The sequence below is a fragment of the Prunus avium genome, chromosome 2, assembly GCF_965620075.1.
Source record: "Prunus avium chromosome 2, drPruAviu1.hap1.1, whole genome shotgun sequence".
Lineage (NCBI taxonomy): Eukaryota > Viridiplantae > Streptophyta > Magnoliopsida > Rosales > Rosaceae > Prunus > Prunus avium.
In genome coordinates, this window is record NC_142285.1 from 38,153,739 (window position 1) to 38,173,049 (window position 19,311).

Sequence of the window (19,311 nt, forward strand, 5' to 3'; positions counted from 1 at the left end):
TCCATCCTACACTCATCAACATCTCGACGCACGGTAGACCGTGCTGGCACGCCCGCGCACAACCGCACCGCACCTAAAAGCAGGAAACCGCGTGTCAACGCATATCCCCTAGGCCCGGAACTCCAGGCCGTGAGATTTGCGCGGCAGACAAACTCCTGTGATGTGAATTCTCCCCCACGATCTGTTCTAAGACTCCATAAGAATGTCCCGGTTTCCTTCTCAACTCTTGCTTTGTAGGACTTGAATTTGGCAAATTCTTCTGACTTCTCTACCAAGAAGTAAACCCAAGTTTTCCTGCTGAAATCATAAATGAAAGTGATGAGATACCGTTTCTTGCTGTTTGAAATTGGGTTGATGGGTCCGCATATGTCAGCGTGCACCAGCTGAAGAATGTTGGAGGCTCTCCACATGCTTTTGTTGGGAAATGGAACACGGTGCTGCCTTCCTACCAAGCAGTCTTCACACATCGTTTGAGAGGCTCTAAACTGAGGTAACCCTTTCACCATGTTCTTTTGTTGGAGCACTTTGAGCCCATTCCAACTGAGATGCCCATATCGACAATGCCAAAGGTTTGCTTGATCTGTGGTAAGTGAGGAGAAGCATTGTTGTTCCTTTGGTGAGCAACGAGCGAGCACAGCAAACATCCTGTTATGTGTTATCTCAGTTTCCAAGATTAAACCTTTCTCAGAATGAAAGATTTTGCATTTTCCATGTTGGATAAGCACTGCCATCCCCTTTTCTTGCAACTGACCGATGCTCAACAAATTGTTTTTCAAATCTGGTACGTAGAATACTCCTGTGATCATAAGCACAATTCCATTTACCTCCATTCGAACCTTACCCTTTCCTTGTATAGTAAGCCTTGAATCGTTGCCCAGCTTCACTGATTCTCTAAAGCTGCTATCGAGATCACAAAACATGTCTTTGTTGCTACACATGTGATTACTACAGCCAGAATCAAGAAACCAAATGTGCTCAGATGCAGCCCCTTTGAAATCCACAAGAGCCATCAACAACATCTCCTCTTTTGCTTCTGCATAATTTGCTGTTTGTTCCTTGACTCTCTTAGGACATTCCCATTGAAAGTGCCCTAACTCATGACAGTTGTAGCACTCTATGGTAGATTTGTCGAACTCAAACCTATCCCTTCCTCTTCCTCTTCCTCGGTAGGTGCCTCGGCCTCCACCTCTTCCTCCTTGCTGCGGTCCATGAGTAATTTGAAGGGCTTGTTCGTCTACCGCATGCCGGCTGACCCTTTGTTCATGCACCAAAAGACTGCTTTGGAGCTCATCTATGGACAGAGTGTCCAGGTCATGTGATTCCTCAATAGAACATACAACGTAATCATATTTTGAAGTCATAGACCTCAAAATCTTTTCAATGATTACCACATCATCCATTTTCTCCCCATGAATTCTCATCTTGTTGGCTATGATGAGAGTTCTTCCGAAGTAGTCATTAAGCAATTCTCCAGCCTTCATGTGCAGCACTTCAAACTCTTTGAGAAGAGCTTGCAGTTGAGCACGTTTTACACGTGCTGTTCCTTGATATTTTTGCTTCAAAGAATCCCATATATCCTTTGCAGTATTCTTCTTCAAGATGGTCTCCAGTATCGAGCGATCAATAGCTTGGAACAGGTAGTTCTTAGCCTTTAGATCTTTCAACCTTTGATCTTCAATGGCCTTCTTCTGTGACTCATTGTGATCCGTCCCTTCTGCTGCAGCAGCGATTCCCGTCTCCACCAGGTTCCAATATTCTTTGGAACGCAGAAAATTCTCCATTAGCACACTCCAATGGTCGTAGTGACCATCAAACCTTGGAATGGCAGGTTGCACAAAACTACTCTCGGATGCCATATCTGTGTTTCTTCACTCTAGTACCGGGATTGCAAGCTTTTGATTAGGCCCCGTGATGGTGCTCTGATACCAGATGTTAGAACCAAAGAGAAAAACAGAGAGTTTTGTGAATGCTAGTTAACTCGGAGAATGGTTATTAAATTGAACAACTACTGTGACTAATAAATAGTCTTACACTGAGATAGAAAGGGAAATAACAACCACGACTCTACAGGTCCTATAATCGTGGAGCATGACTACATTAAACAGAAAAACAAACTTGTCCCTCAAGTATAGGAGAGATTATTCAACACGACAAGAAGTGAACCTAAAAACAAGGAGCCCATACTCTAACAGTTTCATCACAAATGTCATTCAGCTATTGAAATCTCCACCAAGATAACAACTCTGATGCTAGGCGGCCTGGGCGGATCTAGGCGGCCTGGGAGGTTCTAGGCAGCCTGGGCGAGTCTGGGCATTCTTTTTTTTTCTTTTTTCCAAATGAAGACAGACAAAGCTTGCACTCGCAGTCCAATCTTCAAAATTCAAATACTCGGTCTTGAGCCTCTCTCTCAACTCAAGCTTGGATTTTTTTCCTTCGATTTTAGGCTGCTGCATTGATTCGATTATTTTTTGTGCTTTTCTGTTATTGAAGTTGGCAACGTCAGATGAGCATCCAAGGCAGTTTCTTAGTATGCCAGAAGAAGCCCATCAGATGGTTCTCTAACTTGAGGCACACCTTGCAGTTTGGCACTGGATTACACCATGCCGGTCTGAATGACAAAGATAGATCTCTGGTTCAGGCATTTCTGTTTTACGTCAGTAAGCATGAGTCTTTCCTGAAAAACACATTAGGAAAAGAGAATATAAAAAGATCATTTTCTTACTCTATATACTGATTAGGCATATGTATTAAATTATAGGTATTGGTTTGTACCAGCACATTGGCTTGGGGCGTAAACCTTCCAGGTCATCATCTGGTCATTATTAAGGTAAGGTAAAATTTGTGCGGTATCTTTTTCATTTGGTTCCTATATTTACAAAGGTTTCTAGTAGGAGTATATTGCAGCAGCTGTTCTTCATGACAAATTTAAGTAAGTGTTGATTCTCATGCAGGGAACAGAATATTATGATGGGAAAACAAAGAGATATGTTGATTTTCCAATATCAATCACAGATATATTGCAAATGATGGTTTTGGTCACACATGACTTTATAATCACAGTTGCTCAGATTCTACAAGAAAGATGGGAGTAGATGTCCATTACAATCCGCCCGCCTAACAGTCAATTAACACGAATCGTATTACTTTCTGAATATTTGCCTCAAATACTAGGAATCAGGTTGTTTGGGGTTCTAAATATCAGAAAATCTAATAAAGTCAGTGGATGAAGTCTTGCAGTCCTATATCTAATCAATAAACCATTTTCCTTTTTATTTTTTCAGTACTCTACACCTAACTTTTTTTTTCTGTTAAAGTTCAGAACGCCTATCATTTGCATTGCTGCTGTGGCAATGATCCTCCTGTACTTAAATGTGGTGAAGACACAAGTTAAAAGCCTTCGGTTTTTATTATTTTGTGTCCTTAGTATTTGATTTATTGAGCCTGTACAAAATCTTACATGAGCATAGTTTTCTGCAGATGTTTAATCCAGCTTACTACGGCTTGGACAATACTGAACTTGAGTTTGATATAAAGTGGATAAGGACCGCTTAGATGATCCACATGTCAAAGCCAACCTGCTATTTCAGGTCAGAGTTGTCTTCAACTATATGATTTTCGAATAAAAACTTCATGTCGTTTTCCTTTTTAGTTCTCTCATCGTTCCATTCTCTTACCATGCATGAATTCTGCATTCAGGCACATTTCTCACAGTTAGGATTACCAATCAGGGACTACGTCACAGACTTGAAGTCTGTACTGGATCAAAGTATGCTAATCATCCAGGCCATGATGGATATATGTGCTAATAGTGGGTGGATTTCAAGCTCAATTACTTGCATCTTCTGCAAATGGTCGTGCAGTTATTCTTCTTAGTAGTTACAATTCTGACTTCTTAGTAGTAGTACTTGCCTAGAATTAAAGACGAGTGCTAGTGCAAATTGGGCATTCAGCCTTGTTTATATTATTACATTCTACAGCTAGCATATCAGTTGATTAGTTAGAGATGTTAATCGGGGATGCTGAGCACCCTTGAATGTTGTTAGTCCATGCCTCTTTCCTGTATTGTTTATCTTGTTTTGTTTTCTTTTCCTTTGTCCTCCAAGAGAAGCTCTTCTTTTGTGTTTTTCCTTTCCAAGGTACATTACCCTAGAAAGATATAGGGCCATTTCAGCAAGACTCAAACCTTCAGCTTCTGGGCCCTTCTCCTTGTTGTCGTGAGTTCACATTTGGACACTGGCCAATCAAGACTTGTTTATGTCATTGGTCTTTTTGTAACAACAGTCTTTAATTTTGGTTCAATTTGTAATCTGTGCTTCACATATCACGTTGTCCTTGCAGAGTAAACCCGTGGAGGGGTTCTACCGCAGTCGAGGAAAATTGTTAGAGTTTGATCTTCCTGGAGGGATTCCTGAATCCTGGCCAAAGCTGCTTCAGGCTTTGAATCTGGAAGACCATGAAGACAAACAGTCTGCAGCCGCATGATTCGTAATTCTGTACCATATACACTTTAGACAAGTTAGTTTTCCATTAGATAAGCCAAATCATTCTTTGCATGTCCTGGAAGCAGATGCATATAATTCAAAGTTGAAAGGGAAAAACTTCTATGTGCAATAAAAAAAACAGGAGCAGCCCCTCATTTATCTATAATTATATAGCATCCTATTGGGGTTTCAGAGTTATTTATCTTGTATTGTTAGTTATGTTGTTTGGACAAATGGTTAGATTATAGTGATTATTTTTGTGGGCATTAAAGTTTCATTGCACCACAAGTTTGCCTTTTTTTATTTATGAAATGTACAGATTCACCTGTCTTTCACATCCAATATATCATCATCCATCCATCATTTTCCAGTTTCAACTGTCGTTTCAATCCTCATATTTGGAAGGAAATGTCTGTGCACATGTTTACCACATGCTTGGCTCGTCATCTTCCCCTACCAATCCCAATCTCTCTAATAGAAATTATGAGTGATATATTATGCAGGCAATCTAGATTTGCAGAGTACGAGTGTGCAGCTTGATGGCCATTCGAATCCTTTTTACCAAACATATTTCATTCTGTTTTTATCCACTTATACACAATGTGAGGTATACACCGTATATTGACGATCCACCACCTATACTCAGTTTACATCTTCAAAATATCTTACATAACTATAAGGTCATGAAATTTTTTGTTTTTGTTTTTGTTTTGTTTTGTTTTTGTTTTTTTGTTTTTTTTGGTGGTTTTACTTAGGGGGGTGTATTCAATTAAGATTTTAAAAGAGTTAAATGGAGTTATAAAGTTTATAGAGTTCAATATATTTCAATGGAGTTTGATTGAATTCGTAGATTGATTTTAATGGTGTTTGTTAGAGTTTTAATAGATTTTAATAGATTGATTTTAATAGATTTTAAAAGAGTTGATTAGAGTTTTAAACTGGTTTTTTTTTTTTTGGGTTGTTTATTGTTTTTCTAGATTTTCAAAAGAGAAAATTACCTTTACAAAAACATTTTGTAAAGAACGTCCAAACCATATACATCCAAAGAAAATTAAAAAAAAAAGGGCATCTATTTTGTTCAAATGTGCAACCAAATAAGGATATATGTCTGCATGTTTATGAAAAATACGCAAAAGTTAAAAAATAGAAGTAATTTATTGACCAAAAAAAATGATAAGTAAACTATCATTCTAAATGCATAAAAACGAATAAGTATTTGCTTCATTGCTCATCTTTGACTCTCGTCATTCATAGCATCTCTCTACATATTTGAAGATATCCCAACCCATGGGTTAGCATTCTCGCGTTGTTGTTCTTGGATTTGAAAAACTTGGTCATAATTATTTCCCTCATTTTCTGGTAATGATGACGATGTTGATATGCTCGTTGTCTTCTTCAATAGATTGATGACGAAGGCTATCATATATATGATATGAGGTACAAAAAAAAAAAAAAAAAAATTAACAGCAACCAAAAAAAAAAGAAGGGAAAAGTTGAAAAAGCGTAGAAAAATAAAACTTGTTTGATGTATAGTAGCAAATATTTACAGCAAAAAATAAGTTGATGTTCATCTATATATGATGATGGCAAGAACAACAACTATTCAAGCAGCAACTGTTCATATTATGATGTACATCGATATATAGCAACAACAAATATTCAAACACACGATGAAAGATCATACATGTATGAAAACGTAGAAAAAGAGAGGAGTTTTTTTCCCTCCACTTGACAAGCACACACATTTAAGGACTGGAAAGCATAGAGCACGTTCAAAGTGTCTAGGGTTGACATAAGATTTGTCAAGGCCTTTTGTTTTGTATCTATACTTACCACTTTAATTTCTAACGAAATCGAGCAACTCATTAATTCCTTCAAAATAAATTACTTTTTGAATACACCTAAATTTTGTTTGACTTTTAAAAAGTCATAATTGAATATACCTAGATTTCGATGTATTTTTTTTAATGTCAATTGAAATCTGAATTGAATACACCCAAACTTTTAAACTCTTTTAAAATCTTAATTGAATACACCCCTCTAAGTTTCGGCCCAAACATGTGCATGAAAATACCCATGAGATCAATAGTTTGAAAACATTTTTCTCAAGCTAAGATACTAACAATAAAATGTCAAATATGTCCCCAATCCTATCTAACTCTTTAAATAAGAGTGTTGCTAAATGAACCCTAAGATTAACTTAGTACACCATACTATCAACCTATTTATTGAATTACTAATTTATCCTAATATAAAATGACCAAAAAGGATATGTTGAATTGTGAAACAAATGTAATTTTAATAAGTACACCCTACCCATCATATTCAGTCCTAATCAAACGTAGAGAAGGTTTTGGGGGTCCCATTTTTTGGTCTCTCCATTCGGGCTTGAATCCAAGATAATGACCTCTCATCCATAGGGAGAACCCCACGCTGGAAGGGATTCTCTTATGCACGAGGACTCTGACTAGAAACACCTTGGCTTACGTTGTCGTTCACATACATTAACAGTTTTGTTTCTCTGCTAATTGCATGCTCTTCATCCTTTCTGTAATCGCATCACAAGTTCCACTCATCACTGCAATTCCCAATATGAGTTTTCTAGTGCAAATAAAGGTCAATATGAAAAAATTGAGTTTTCTAGTTTAAATAAAGGTCAATAGGAAAAACAAGAATCATGGATGCAGGGGGAGATAAATAAAGAAAATCACTCGTTCTGTAAAATAAGTGTGGAACATTTTCATTTTACCCAAAAAAAAAAAAAGGAACCCATAAAACTTTCATGAGATGATAGAACAAATTTGGAGGGCAACAAGCTCAATCCAATAAGAAATAAATAAAGAAAATCACAAGGATTTACAAGAATCAAGCTCTGAATTGAAGGAGCTAGCAAATCTACTCCCACAAAAGCTTATGAAATTAAAGATTTTGATGCAAACCCAAAATCTGAAAAGAGGGCATGAATTCATGTAAAAAGATAAATCTGGTTTATGATTGATTTTAGGGTGTTCTGTGATGTAGTGTACCAATCCAATAAGAAATAGTATAGCCACGTTGTTTTTTTTCAAATTAAAAGAAAATATTATAGCCGGACGGCTTTACTCTGTTGACACATGGCACATAGGCGCCGGGCGGGTCTCAATAAGATTTTTTTGACTTTTTTTTAAAAGAAATAGTATAGTTGTGTGGCGATACTCCTCTTTCCTTTTTTTTTTAAACATACTATAGCCGCGCAACTTTACTGTTTTGACACGAGGCACCTACGCACTGGGCTCGAAAATATAAATAGTATAGCCGCGCGACTATAACCCTTAAAAAGAAAATTTTATCCAGGGAATTTCGCAGGCATTGACCTGTGATGACGAACTTTTTTCGGGTGAGGTATTTTAAAAAAAAAAAAAATTAAAGACATATGATTAGTTTCTTTACTTTTGTTTTTTGGTCTACTTCTATATTTTAATATATAAATAGTATAGCCGCGCGGCTATAGCCTTTAAAAAGAAAATTTTATCTGTGGAATTTCGCCGGCATAGACCTGTGCCGACGAACTTTCGTTGAGAGAGGTTTTTTTTTAAAAAAAAAAATTTTAAAACATATAATTAATTTCTTTACTTTTGTCTTTTGGCCAACTTCTTTAATTTAATATATGTAATTAAGTAATATCTTAGCCTTTTTGAATCACTTTAATTAGTAATTATATTTTAATTGTAATTCAGCTTTACCCCAATTGTCTTTAAGAATAGTATAGCCTCCCGGCTGTACTCCTTTTTTAAATCTTTAAAACAAAAAATAGTATAATCTTTTTAAATTTTTTACTCGTTTTTCCTTTTTTGAAAACTGTTTTGACACGTGGCACTGGCATCTAGGCGCTGGCCACGTCCTTTTTTAATATATAAATAGTATAGCCGAGCGGCTATACGGTTTAAAACTAAACTTTAATTCATTTTTTTTTTTAAACATATATAATTAGTTTCTTTACTTTTGTTTTTTGGCCTACTTCTTTAATTTAATATATGTAATTAAGTAATATCTTATTCTTTTTGAATTACTTTAATTAGTAATTATATTTTAATTGTTATTTAATATAAAAAATTATAGGAAAAGTCCACAAAATAATTAATTTCTATTTACTAAGGACCAGTTTGGCATTGCTGTGCTGTGAAAATAATCGCTGTCAAATTTGCTGTGAGAAAAATCAGCTGTGAAATAAAGCAGTTTGGCATTTGGTAAACTTTTTGTTAAAAGTGTTGTTCATACTGATTCCCATATAATCAAAAAATGATTCCCGCATAATCATTAAACCCAGTACCTCTTCGAAACTGATTCTTGCATAATCAGAAAATAAAAGCACCTCATTAACTGCTTTCCCTTATAGCTTTCTCTCACAATAATTTTTAACAATAAGTGATTTTCTCATAGTTTACCAAATGGGCTGGGCTTCCCAATTTTTTTTAAAAATCACTTATCACCCCAAATAAGCAATGCCAAACGAGCACTAAGTCTTTGTGTCCTAATTAAATTTCTCCATAGCCCAAGAGCCCCATCCATTACTATTAGGCCATTACTTGAGTATCTATTGTCCCTTTTTCATTTTTTACTTTTCTAGAGTTATTACCCGTATTAAGATTCTAGCACCTTCACATTTAATAATGTATTATTCACGTACGCACGTATTTCTCATGTTTCATACACCTGTTTTTTACAAAAATTTCAATAACACACACAAAATTCACGCATTATACGCATAATTCTCACATACTATCGACTAAAAATAATATATATATATATATATTATACGGACATCCGGACGTTATTATTGTGCGGACGCAGTGTATTTTGTACTACCCCTCTCTGTTTTCCTGCCTGTAAATTTAGGATCCGCACGATAATAACGTGCGGACATCCGGATAAGAGAATAACTGTATATATATAGTATAGCCGCGTGGAGTTACTCCTTTTTAAAAATTTTAAAACAAAAGATAGTACAGCCGCGCGGCTGTACTGGTTTGACACGTGGCGCATAGGCGCCGGGCGATAAAGATTCTATTTTGAATTTTTAAAAGAAATAGTATAGCCGCGCGGCTATACTCATTTTTCCTTTTTAAAAAACTGTTTTGACAAGTGGTACTGGCACCTATGCGCTGGCCACGTCTACTTTAATGAACAATTATCCTCTATTTTTTGTATTTTTTTATACTCCCGAGATTGCAAATTAACTAATAGGCTTATCTATGATAAATATTTCCATGTCATAATGTATTTTGTTTGAAGTTATGTGTGTTTTTTAATGATCAATTCACATACTTAAAATAATAGTTTTTCATGCAGATTGAAAGTCGCCGATAGTTTCGTATAATTCGATCTTGGGACCAAGATGGGCGAGTTGTCTTATGAGATGTCTAGCCATTCATTTGATCTTCAGTTACTGCTTTTGTTCAATATTTTTGTGTTTTGATGTGCTCTTCAGGTACCGTATGGGTACATGACATATATCCACCAGAAAGGTCTACAGAGAGAGCAAACGTAAGTTCGTAATAATTTGGTTTGCTTTAATCTCTCTATTGGAGTGTGCTTAACAATGCTTTTGAGATTTTTTTTTTTTTTTAATTTTGTAATTTTTTATTAATAAATTGGTCACACATTTTTCTAGATGCAAAGTTGCGTAGTTTTCAACTTCAATTGGCAAAACTTGAGATACAATAAGCAGAGCTTAAAGTGTTGTGGATAAGGCATCTGATTTCACATGTGACACGTGACCTAATGGAATTTGGTTGTAAATCTTCAAATGTATTATAGTTGTCACTGAAATAAGTGTTCGGTTCTTTTTTATACATAATTTTTCATGTTATTCACCCACTATTTTGAGTTAGTTCTTGACATTTTATAGCTTTTTACTTCCTTTTTGTGTTTTCTTAGATTTTACCTTGGTTGGAATGAAAATGAGCTAAAAGTGCATTATTAGTTATAAATTCTGTTTTTGTTCATTTTCGTAGGTGAACTTCTTGGCCTGGGATCAACATGCTCTGGTGCTCGGATGAGGTCATGATCTTCATGAGATTTGTTCCAATGGATGTTAACTACAACATATCCAAATTTGAGCTCCATTGGACAAGTATTGCCTATCCAACCAATCCAGCATGTTACCACAGCTCTGGAAATCCGGATTTGGCCAGCTTTTACCTCCTTTGTGTCATCTTAATTTCTTGTTACCATAACTCTTGGTAACAAGGAATTACCTTTGTAAAAGAGATATTTTCTGAAGTATTTGGCATCTTTGTGAGTCAATGCTTCATAATGGCAAGGGGACAATGGGCAAAAGCTTTAGAGAAAGAATGAGTTTTATATTAAAAGTGTGAGTAGGAAAAGATGGGAAAAGGAGCAAAAGCAATTGGCAATCAGATATGGAGGGAGCCTTTGAACGTGGAAAGCAATTCAATTCTGAATTCTACAGATTGAGAGCAGATTTTGGAGAGTTTGGAGCTTGGAGAAAGCCAAGGTGCAGCCAAGAAAAGTGGAGAAGAAGACTTCCACCATTGATGATCTTGAAGCTTTCATCATTTTCTGAAAATCTGTAAACTCTATATAATTTCATTTTGAGTTTGTATTTGAAATAAGTATGAGCAACTAAACTCTATAGCTAGGGCTTAGGTTGAAGCCCTAAACATGATTACCTTATTGTTTTGATACTTGAGTGTATGAATTTCTAGATATTGTTGATGAATTCCAATTCACCAAATTAATCTATCCTTGATGTGTGTTTTTCCTTGGTTGGCCATCTTTGAAAGCATGCTTCTTGAGATTGTTGGGATTATGTGTATCTTCATGTTATCCTAAGCAATAAATGGATGAAGTAAGAATCATCCATGTGAATTGGTTTCTTGAATACCTAATGTAAACACCATGCTATTAGGATTCTTGTGATGTTCATATTCTCTTTGAACTTAATGGGTTCTCCTTGTAATTGAATCAAAGTACGAACCATACCTAGGTTCGGTTATGGGGAGGGCACAAGTATTGTAGCACGAACCATGCACTTTACGTATATTAGAGAGAATCAATGCGTCTTGAGCCACGACCCATGGCCTTGATTGCGAACATTTTCATCAACACGTTTAGAGTTCATCACTTGAGTATTCATGAACTTGGGTAGAATTGTTTAGGGTGGATTCCGAAACCCTAGTGTTTGTTACTTTTTAATTCCACTCTTTGATATTTCATCTCTGCCTTTCTCATTTAAATTCAAAGTCCATTTACTTTCATGCAATAGAAATAGGTCACTTGAAACAAATCAAAACCCCCCCCCAATGTGTGTGTGAGTTGTGTGTTTGATACGTGGTGTGTCTTTGATACTGAATTTTATTTGTTTCCGTAATTGTTTTGGACTTTTGGTCCGCGTTGTGTTCTTGAATTTTCTGTTCTGAATCCAACCGTATAAAGAACGTGAATTTTCGACGTACGGTTGGAAAGTTATAGGCAAAACACTGGACAGAGGTCGAAATTGAAAAACAGAGAAACGAATCTGCCCAAAAACGACCGGTCGTTACTGTTCACGACCGGTCGCTCATCACACGTTTATTGAAATTTCGACTCTGCCGAAAAACGACCGGTCGTCACTGTTCACGAGACCGGTCGTCACTGTTCACTGTTCACGGCACTGTTCATGTCACTGTTCACTGTTCACGGCACTGTTCACAGGTGATAAACAGGTGATAAAATGGCGATAGAAAGTGCTGTTTGTGTTTTTCTCTAGTTTTCTTGTGTTGTTCCATTTCTTTTACACTTCTTTACTCATTTCTAGTTTCCCTCTTTCATTTGTGCATTTGTGGTGTGTTAAATAAGTGTTCTTTATGTACTCAAATTAGAACTTATAGGAAGCCGACAAGTTCTTCGTGGGATCGACCCCGTACTTACATAATCTATACTTCGATAGATTCGTGCACTTGCGGGTATTTTTAATTGGTTGTTTGCACATTAATTTGTGTCCTCTTAGGAATGCAACAATAAGTCTAGTAATGTCATTGCTAAAAGGCCATGTAAAGTGTAACATGCATCACTGAAGGAAGATGCATGACAAAGTTCTTCCATGTTTTCCCCCCTCATATTGGTTGCGCCTATATGGTTTAACTTCTATATCTGTCTAGTTGTAGGAATTGACAAATAATGCAGCAAAGTATGCTCGGTTATGGACAGGGTGGGGTAAAAGAGCAGCATGTCAAGGTAAAGTGCTCAAGAATGACATGAATTGAATGAATTTGGAATTTACCTTCTTTTTTGTTTTTTTTTTCAATGGGTTATCTCCGTAACTTAAATCTATTAGTCCTCTATAATAGGTATTTGGATGACCATTAAGAATATCTTGAATCAGATTTTCTATTATTTTGGTTGAATATATTACTGCTTAACTGAGATTGCATGTTTCAATTTGGTGGTTAGTTGTAATGGTTGGAAATGAAAGTTTAGTTTTATTAGGTTAAACCTTTTGTTCCACTGAAATGTCTGTCATATTCAAATTTCATCTTTAGGAAGCTTCTGCTTGGAACATTTGGGAATGATTTTATCTCTAGATGAACATATCTTATTTACTTGTTACCATTTGTCCTTATTCAAGCCATTAAAATTTTCAGTCTATATGTGATGCCAATGTACATTAGAATGGTTTCTTCCCCTATTCTTGTGTTCAGTATACCTATGTTCCCTTTTGATGCATGATAGTATCTCTTTACAGATCAAAGACGATTCCCTTTATTAAAATCGAGTATATTGTGGGCTGTGATTATCGGTATTAATGTATGATTGGATGCATCTAGCTTCTTTATTAAACCGGCGTCCTCATGAAAGGTTGGAGCTCCTATGCTTGCGAGATACAAGAGAGGTATTGCACTTTTCTCCCCTCTTGACATTGGGAATTTCAGGTGCACGTGGGTATGCTATATGTATGAATGAGATGCTACTTCTCATCTAACACGTTGTTTGAAATCTCATTTAGAATAGTTAGTATACATATCAATGCCATATGACCTAAGATACCTTCAATTTATTTCAAATTTTTTGCAGAATAGTTGTCTCATTTGATTGTTTTGTATCCAATTTTTTATCTGCAGAGAATACAACGCGAATTGATATATCTCATAGCAGAAGGGTAGGGTTGTCAAGTGCAATGAGAAAAATGTTGTCATTGGGTTTAGTTCATAATTACGACGTAAACATTTTAGAAAGTAAATTCTTACATAAGCAATTTTATACTCTGAAATTCAAGATTCTTTTATCCCCAAGATGTTGGTGGATCCCTATTTTTTGTTGTTGTATTTATGGGTTTAACTCGTATTATTTGTTATAAATAAAATCCATTTTTTTTTATTCTTGCCAAATGGGCAAATAGCAGAACATCATTAGAATGGGAGGTATCGGAAAGAATTTAAATTCTCATTCCCTAATATCACTAGTATAAATAAAAAAAAATTAAAGAAATAACTCTATCCAATACTGGTTAAATATATTATTTTAAAGGTATAGCCGCGTGGCTATACTCTGAATATATTCGAATATTTTAAAAGTATAGCCGTTCGGCGATACCCTTTAAATATATTCGATACAAACCCGATGCTTGCACTCGCAGTCAGCGATACTCTGTTAAGCGCTTCCAAGCTTCAAAGACTCGGTCTTGAGCCTCTCTCTCTCTCTCTCTCTCTCTCAACTGAAGCTTCGACTAATTTTTTCTTTTGTTTCGGCTGTTGCTTTGATTGGATTGGATTGGACTCTCTCTATGAAAATCATCAAATGTCATTCAGCTATTGAAATCTCCACCAAGATAACAACTCTGATGCTATAAGGCAGTTAGGCTGCGTCTAGGCGGCCTGGGCGGATCTAGGCGGGCCTGGGCGGTTCTAGGCGGCCTGGGAGGTTCTAGGCAGCGTCTAGGCGGCCTGGGCGAGTCTGGGCGTCCTTTTTTTTCAAATGAAGACAGACAAAGCTTGCACTCGCAGTCCAATCTTCAAAATTCAAATACTCGGTCTTGAGCCTCTCTCTCAACTCAAGCTTGGTTTTTTTTCCTTCGGTTTTAGGCTGCTGCGTTGATTCGATTTTTTTTTGTGCTTTTCTGTTATTGAAGTTGGCAACGTCAGATGAACATCCAAGGCAGTTTCTTAGTATGCCAGAAGAAGCCCAGCAGATTCATGAGCAGTCGATGTTCATTGAGCATATTTGATAATATGTTTGCTTATGGGAGTCTCATGGTTTTGGGTTATATAGATTCATGAGCAGTCGATGTTCATTGAGCATATTTGTATAAGAAATTTGCACCCCTTCGGGGCTTATGTTCATTGAATTCCTGTATGATTATTAGACTGTGAACATCTACCATGTTGTGCAATTTTTAAAAAATCCTGAATTAGTGGGAATTTCCAGGTTCTTATGACCTCTGGAGGACAGTCCAAAATTTGAAATTGATTTTAAAGGATGCTCACTTCACTGAGTAGTTTGAATTTCTTTTCTTTTATAATGGCTCCAGTGGCTACACAAAGAAGAGTTGGCATTGACTTAGTGCCTTTAAATTGGCAACAGAGCTTATTATATGATAAAATAGTATATTCTTATGTCCCATTAATTCAGCTTTCCTACCATTCCCCCCTCCCCTCCTCTCAAATATATTTTACCTCTGTGGTTATAACTTGCCTTCTAAGTTTTGATTGGTTTACAGGAAATTTTAGAGGGAGTAACAGACATTGACTTGGTGGTCAACCTAAAGCTTCGTGAAGAGGCTCTACTTGCAAAGTGCCTTGGAAGAAGGATTTGTAGTGAGTGTGGAGGGAATTACAATGTGGCCTGCATTGACATTAAGGGTGAGGATGGGAAGCCTGGCATGTACATGGCTCCACTTCTTCCCCCTCCACATTGTGCATCAAAGCTTATCACACGATCCGATGACACTGAAGAAGTTGTTAAGGAAAGACTCCGGATATATAATGATAAGGTATTGTTTCAGCATCTTGGGATGCTCTTTTCAGTCCATTTTAAGAAGTCAACCAACTAGTCTGGAAGATTTATTTTTAAGTTTGAAATATATTAATACTAATATGACTGAAGCACTGCCGCCCATAATATACTCCCCATTCTTCCTGCTTAGGATTGATGCCTCAGAGACTGTTCTACTTGGCATGCTCTTTGTTACTGTATTAATTCTTGCATTAAGTGTCCAGCTATGCTTACTAAAACAATCTTCTCCATGCATGAGGAGATTGCTTTGTCATTATTGATCCACTGGAACAGCATCGGCTAATAGATGGACCTTCTCCTTGTTGTCATGAGTTCACATTTGGACACTGGCCAATCAAGACTTATTTATGTCATTAGTCTTTCTGTAACCAGTCTTTAATTTTGGTTCAATTTGTAATTTGTGCGTCACATATCATGTTGTCCTTGCAGAGTCAACCCGTGGAGGGGTTCTACCGCAGTCGAGGAAAATTGTTAGAGTTTGATCTTCCTGGAGGGATTCCTGAATCCTGGCCAAAGCTGCTTCAGGCTTTGAATCTGGAAGACCATGAAGACAAACAGTCTGCAGCCGCATGATTCGTAATTCTGTACCATATACACTTTAGACAAGTTAGTTTTCCATTAGATAAGCCAAATCATTCTTTGCATGTCCTGGAAGCAGATGCATATAATTTAAAGTTGAAAGGGAAAAACTTCTATGTGCAATAAAAAAACAGGAGCAGCCCCTCATTTATCTATAATTATATAGCATCCTATTGGGGTTTCAGAGTTATTTATCTTGTATTGTTAGTTATGTTGTTTGGACAAATGGATAGATTATAGTGATTATTTTTGTGGGCATTAAAGTTTCATTGCACCACAAGTTTGCCTTTTTTTATTTATGAAATGTACAGATTCACCTGTCTTTCACATCCAATATATCATCATCCATCCATCATTTTCCAGTTTCAACTGTCGTTTCAATCCTCATATTTGGAAGGAAATGTCCAGTTTCAACTATAAGGTCATGAAATTTTTTGTTTTATTCATTTTTTATTTGTTGTGGCTTTACTAAGTTTCGGCCCCAATCATGTGCATGAAAATACCCATGAGATCAATAGTTTGAAAACATTTTTGGGGGTCCCACTTTTTGGTCTCTCCATTCGGGCTTGAATCCAATATAATGGCCTCTCATCCATAGGGAGAATCCCACGTTGGAAGGGATTCTCTTATGCACGAGGACTCTGACTAGAAACACCCTGGCTTACGTTGTCGTTCACATACATTAACAGTCTTGTTTCTCTGCTAATTGCATGCCCTTCATCCTTTCTGTAATCGCATCACAGGTTCCACTCATCACTGCAATTCCCAATATGAGTTTTCTAGTGCAAATAAAGGCCAATTTGAAAAAATTGAGTTTTCTAGTGTAAATAAAGGTCAATAGGAAAAACAAGAATCCTGGATGCAGGGGGAGATAAATAAAGAAAATCACTCGTTCTGTAAAATAAGTGTGTAACACTTTCATTTTACCCTTAAAAAAAAAAAAGGAACCCATAAAACTTTCATGAGATGATAGAACATATTTGGAGGGCAACAAGCTCAATCCAATAAGAAATAAATAAAGAAAATCACAAGGATTTACAAGAATCAAGCTCTGAATTGAAGGGGCTAGCAAATCTACTCCCACAAAAGCTTATGAAATTAAAGATTTTGATGCAAACCCAAAATCTGAAAAGAGGGCACGAATTCATGTAAAAAGATAAATCTGGTTTAGGATTGATTCATGGCAACATTCATTAATTGACATGGCATGACACATCAGTTGCCACATAAGGTGGTCAGCTAAGGTGGTCAATGTTGTGTGTCTAAATAGCATTACTCTTTCTGATATAGTGTGCCAATCCAATAAGAAATCGTATAGCCATGCGGCTATACTCCCTTTTTTTTAATTTTAAAAAATATTATAGCCGAACGGCTTTACTCTTTTGACACATCACACATAGGTGCGGGGCGAGTCTCTAAAAGTATATAGCTATACTAAATTTTTTGCCCTTTTTTTTTAAAAGAAATAGTATAGCCGTACGTCTATACCCCTCTTCCCCTTTTTTTTTAAACATAGTATAATCTCGCGGCTTTACTGTTTTGACACGTGGCACCTACGCGCTGGGCTCATCTTTTTTTAAAAATATAAATAGTATAGCCGCGCGGCTATGAATTTTAAAAAGAAAATTTTATCCGGGGAATTTCGCCGGCATAGACCTGTGCCAATGAACTTTCCTCGGGAGAGGTATTTTTCTAAAAAAATTAAAAAACATATAATTAGTTTCTTTACTTTTGTTTTTTGGCCTACCTCTATAATTTAATATATTTAATATATAAATAGTATAGCCGCGTAGCTATAGCCTTTAAAAAGCAGGGGAATTTTGCCGCCATAAACCTGTGCCGACGAACTTTCGTCGGGAGAGGTTTTTAAAAAAAAATTTAAAAAAACATATAATTAATTTCTTTACTTTTGTTTTTGGCCAACTTCTTTAATTTAATATATGTAATTAAGTAATATCTTAGCCTTTTTAAATCACTTTAATTAGTATTTATATTTTAATTGTTATTTAATATAAAAAAATTATAGAAAAGTTCCACGAAATAATTAATTTCTATTTACTAAGGGCCAGTTTGGCATTGCTGTGCTGTGAAAATAATCGCTGTCAGATTTGCTGTGAGATAAATCAGCTGTGAGAGAAAGCAGTTTGGCGTTTGGTAAACTTTTTGTTAAGAGTGTTGTTGGTACTAATTCTTGCGTAATCAGAAAATAATTCCCGCATAATCATTAAACCTAGCGCCTCTTCGAAACTAATTCCCGCATAATCAGAAAATGAAAGCACCTCATTAGCTGCTTTCCCTTATAGCTTTCTCTCACAGCAATTTTTACCAATAAGTGATTTTCTCATAGTTTACCAAACGGGCTGGGCTTCCCAAAATTTTTTAAAAATCACTTATTACCCCAAATAAGCAATGCCAAACTGGCACTAAGTCTTTTGTGTAATCGTTTGGGTGTCATAATTAAATTTCTCCATAGCATATATATATATATGTATTTTTTAAATAAAATAAAATGGCATAGCCGCACGGCTATACTCAGCTCTCCCCAATTGTCTCAAACTCGTATGGCCGCGCGGCTTTACTTCTTTTTTAAAATTTTAAAACAAAAAAAGTATAGCGAAGTGTCTGTACTTGTTTGACACGTGGCGCGTAGGCTCTGGGCGATAAATAGTATAGCCGATACTAGATTCTTTTTTGAATTTTTTAAAGAAATAGTATAGCCCATCGGCTAGACTCGTTTTTTAAAAACTGTTTTGACATGTGGCGCCTATGCGCTGGCCGCGTTCTTTTTTTAGTATGTAAATAGTGTAGCCGCGCGGCTATACTGTTTAAAACAGAAATTTTTATTATTATTTTTTTAAAACATATAATTAGTTTCTTTAGACATACCTGAAATCTTAGAAATTCCGCCCCGATCCTCATCTCCAAAAGAGTAACTTTATGTGCAGTATGGAGGGCAGAGTTATGGTTTTGATGTTGACTACTGTTCTTTGTAAATATAGGAACCAAATGAAAAAGATACCGCACAAATTTTGCCTTGCCTTGATAAAGACCAGATGAGCTGGAAGGTTTACACCCATTCCAATGGGCTGGTACAAACCAATACCTATAATTTGCCATGACGGGCTCTTGATGGTTGCTGCTTCCTTGATCTTCACTTTGTTTCCTGTCTTGGCCGTTTTGAGCAGTGCTTTCATGCCCCTTTCCCTTTTCATAAGAAATAACAATACTACCTCTTTCTTGATTCTTCTAACCTGTTAGC

At 36.2% G+C, this 19,311-nt stretch overlaps 1 protein-coding gene across 1 annotated transcript; it reads left to right on the plus strand.

The window, feature by feature from the left end:
• The first annotated feature begins 2,503 nt into the window (after window positions 1-2,503).
• On the plus strand, window positions 2,504-16,147 carry LOC110761088 (putative adenylate kinase 6, chloroplastic). The gene is made up of 6 exons (XM_021963472.2): window positions 2,504-2,653; window positions 2,759-2,827; window positions 2,952-3,029; window positions 3,697-3,766; window positions 15,161-15,450; window positions 15,903-16,147. The coding sequence occupies exons 1-6, from the start codon at window positions 2,504-2,506 to the stop codon at window positions 16,044-16,046; spliced, it is 801 nt and encodes a 266-aa protein (XP_021819164.2). The 3' UTR covers window positions 16,047-16,147.
• Window positions 16,148-19,311: the final 3,164 nt, after the last annotated feature.

What these genes read in the sequence shown, in the direction of transcription:
- LOC110761088 (XM_021963472.2), top strand. Translation starts at nt 2,504, where the DNA reads ATGAGCATCCAAGGCAGTTTCTTAGTATGCCAGAAGAAGCCCATCAGA. An exon ending in CAGATATATTGCAAATGATG is followed by an intron (nt 3,030 to 3,696) that starts GTTTTGGTCACA and finishes TTCTGCATTCAG; the next exon opens with GCACATTTCTCACAGTTAGG. An exon ending in TCCGGATATATAATGATAAG is followed by an intron (nt 15,451 to 15,902) that starts GTATTGTTTCAG and finishes TTGTCCTTGCAG; the next exon opens with AGTCAACCCGTGGAGGGGTT.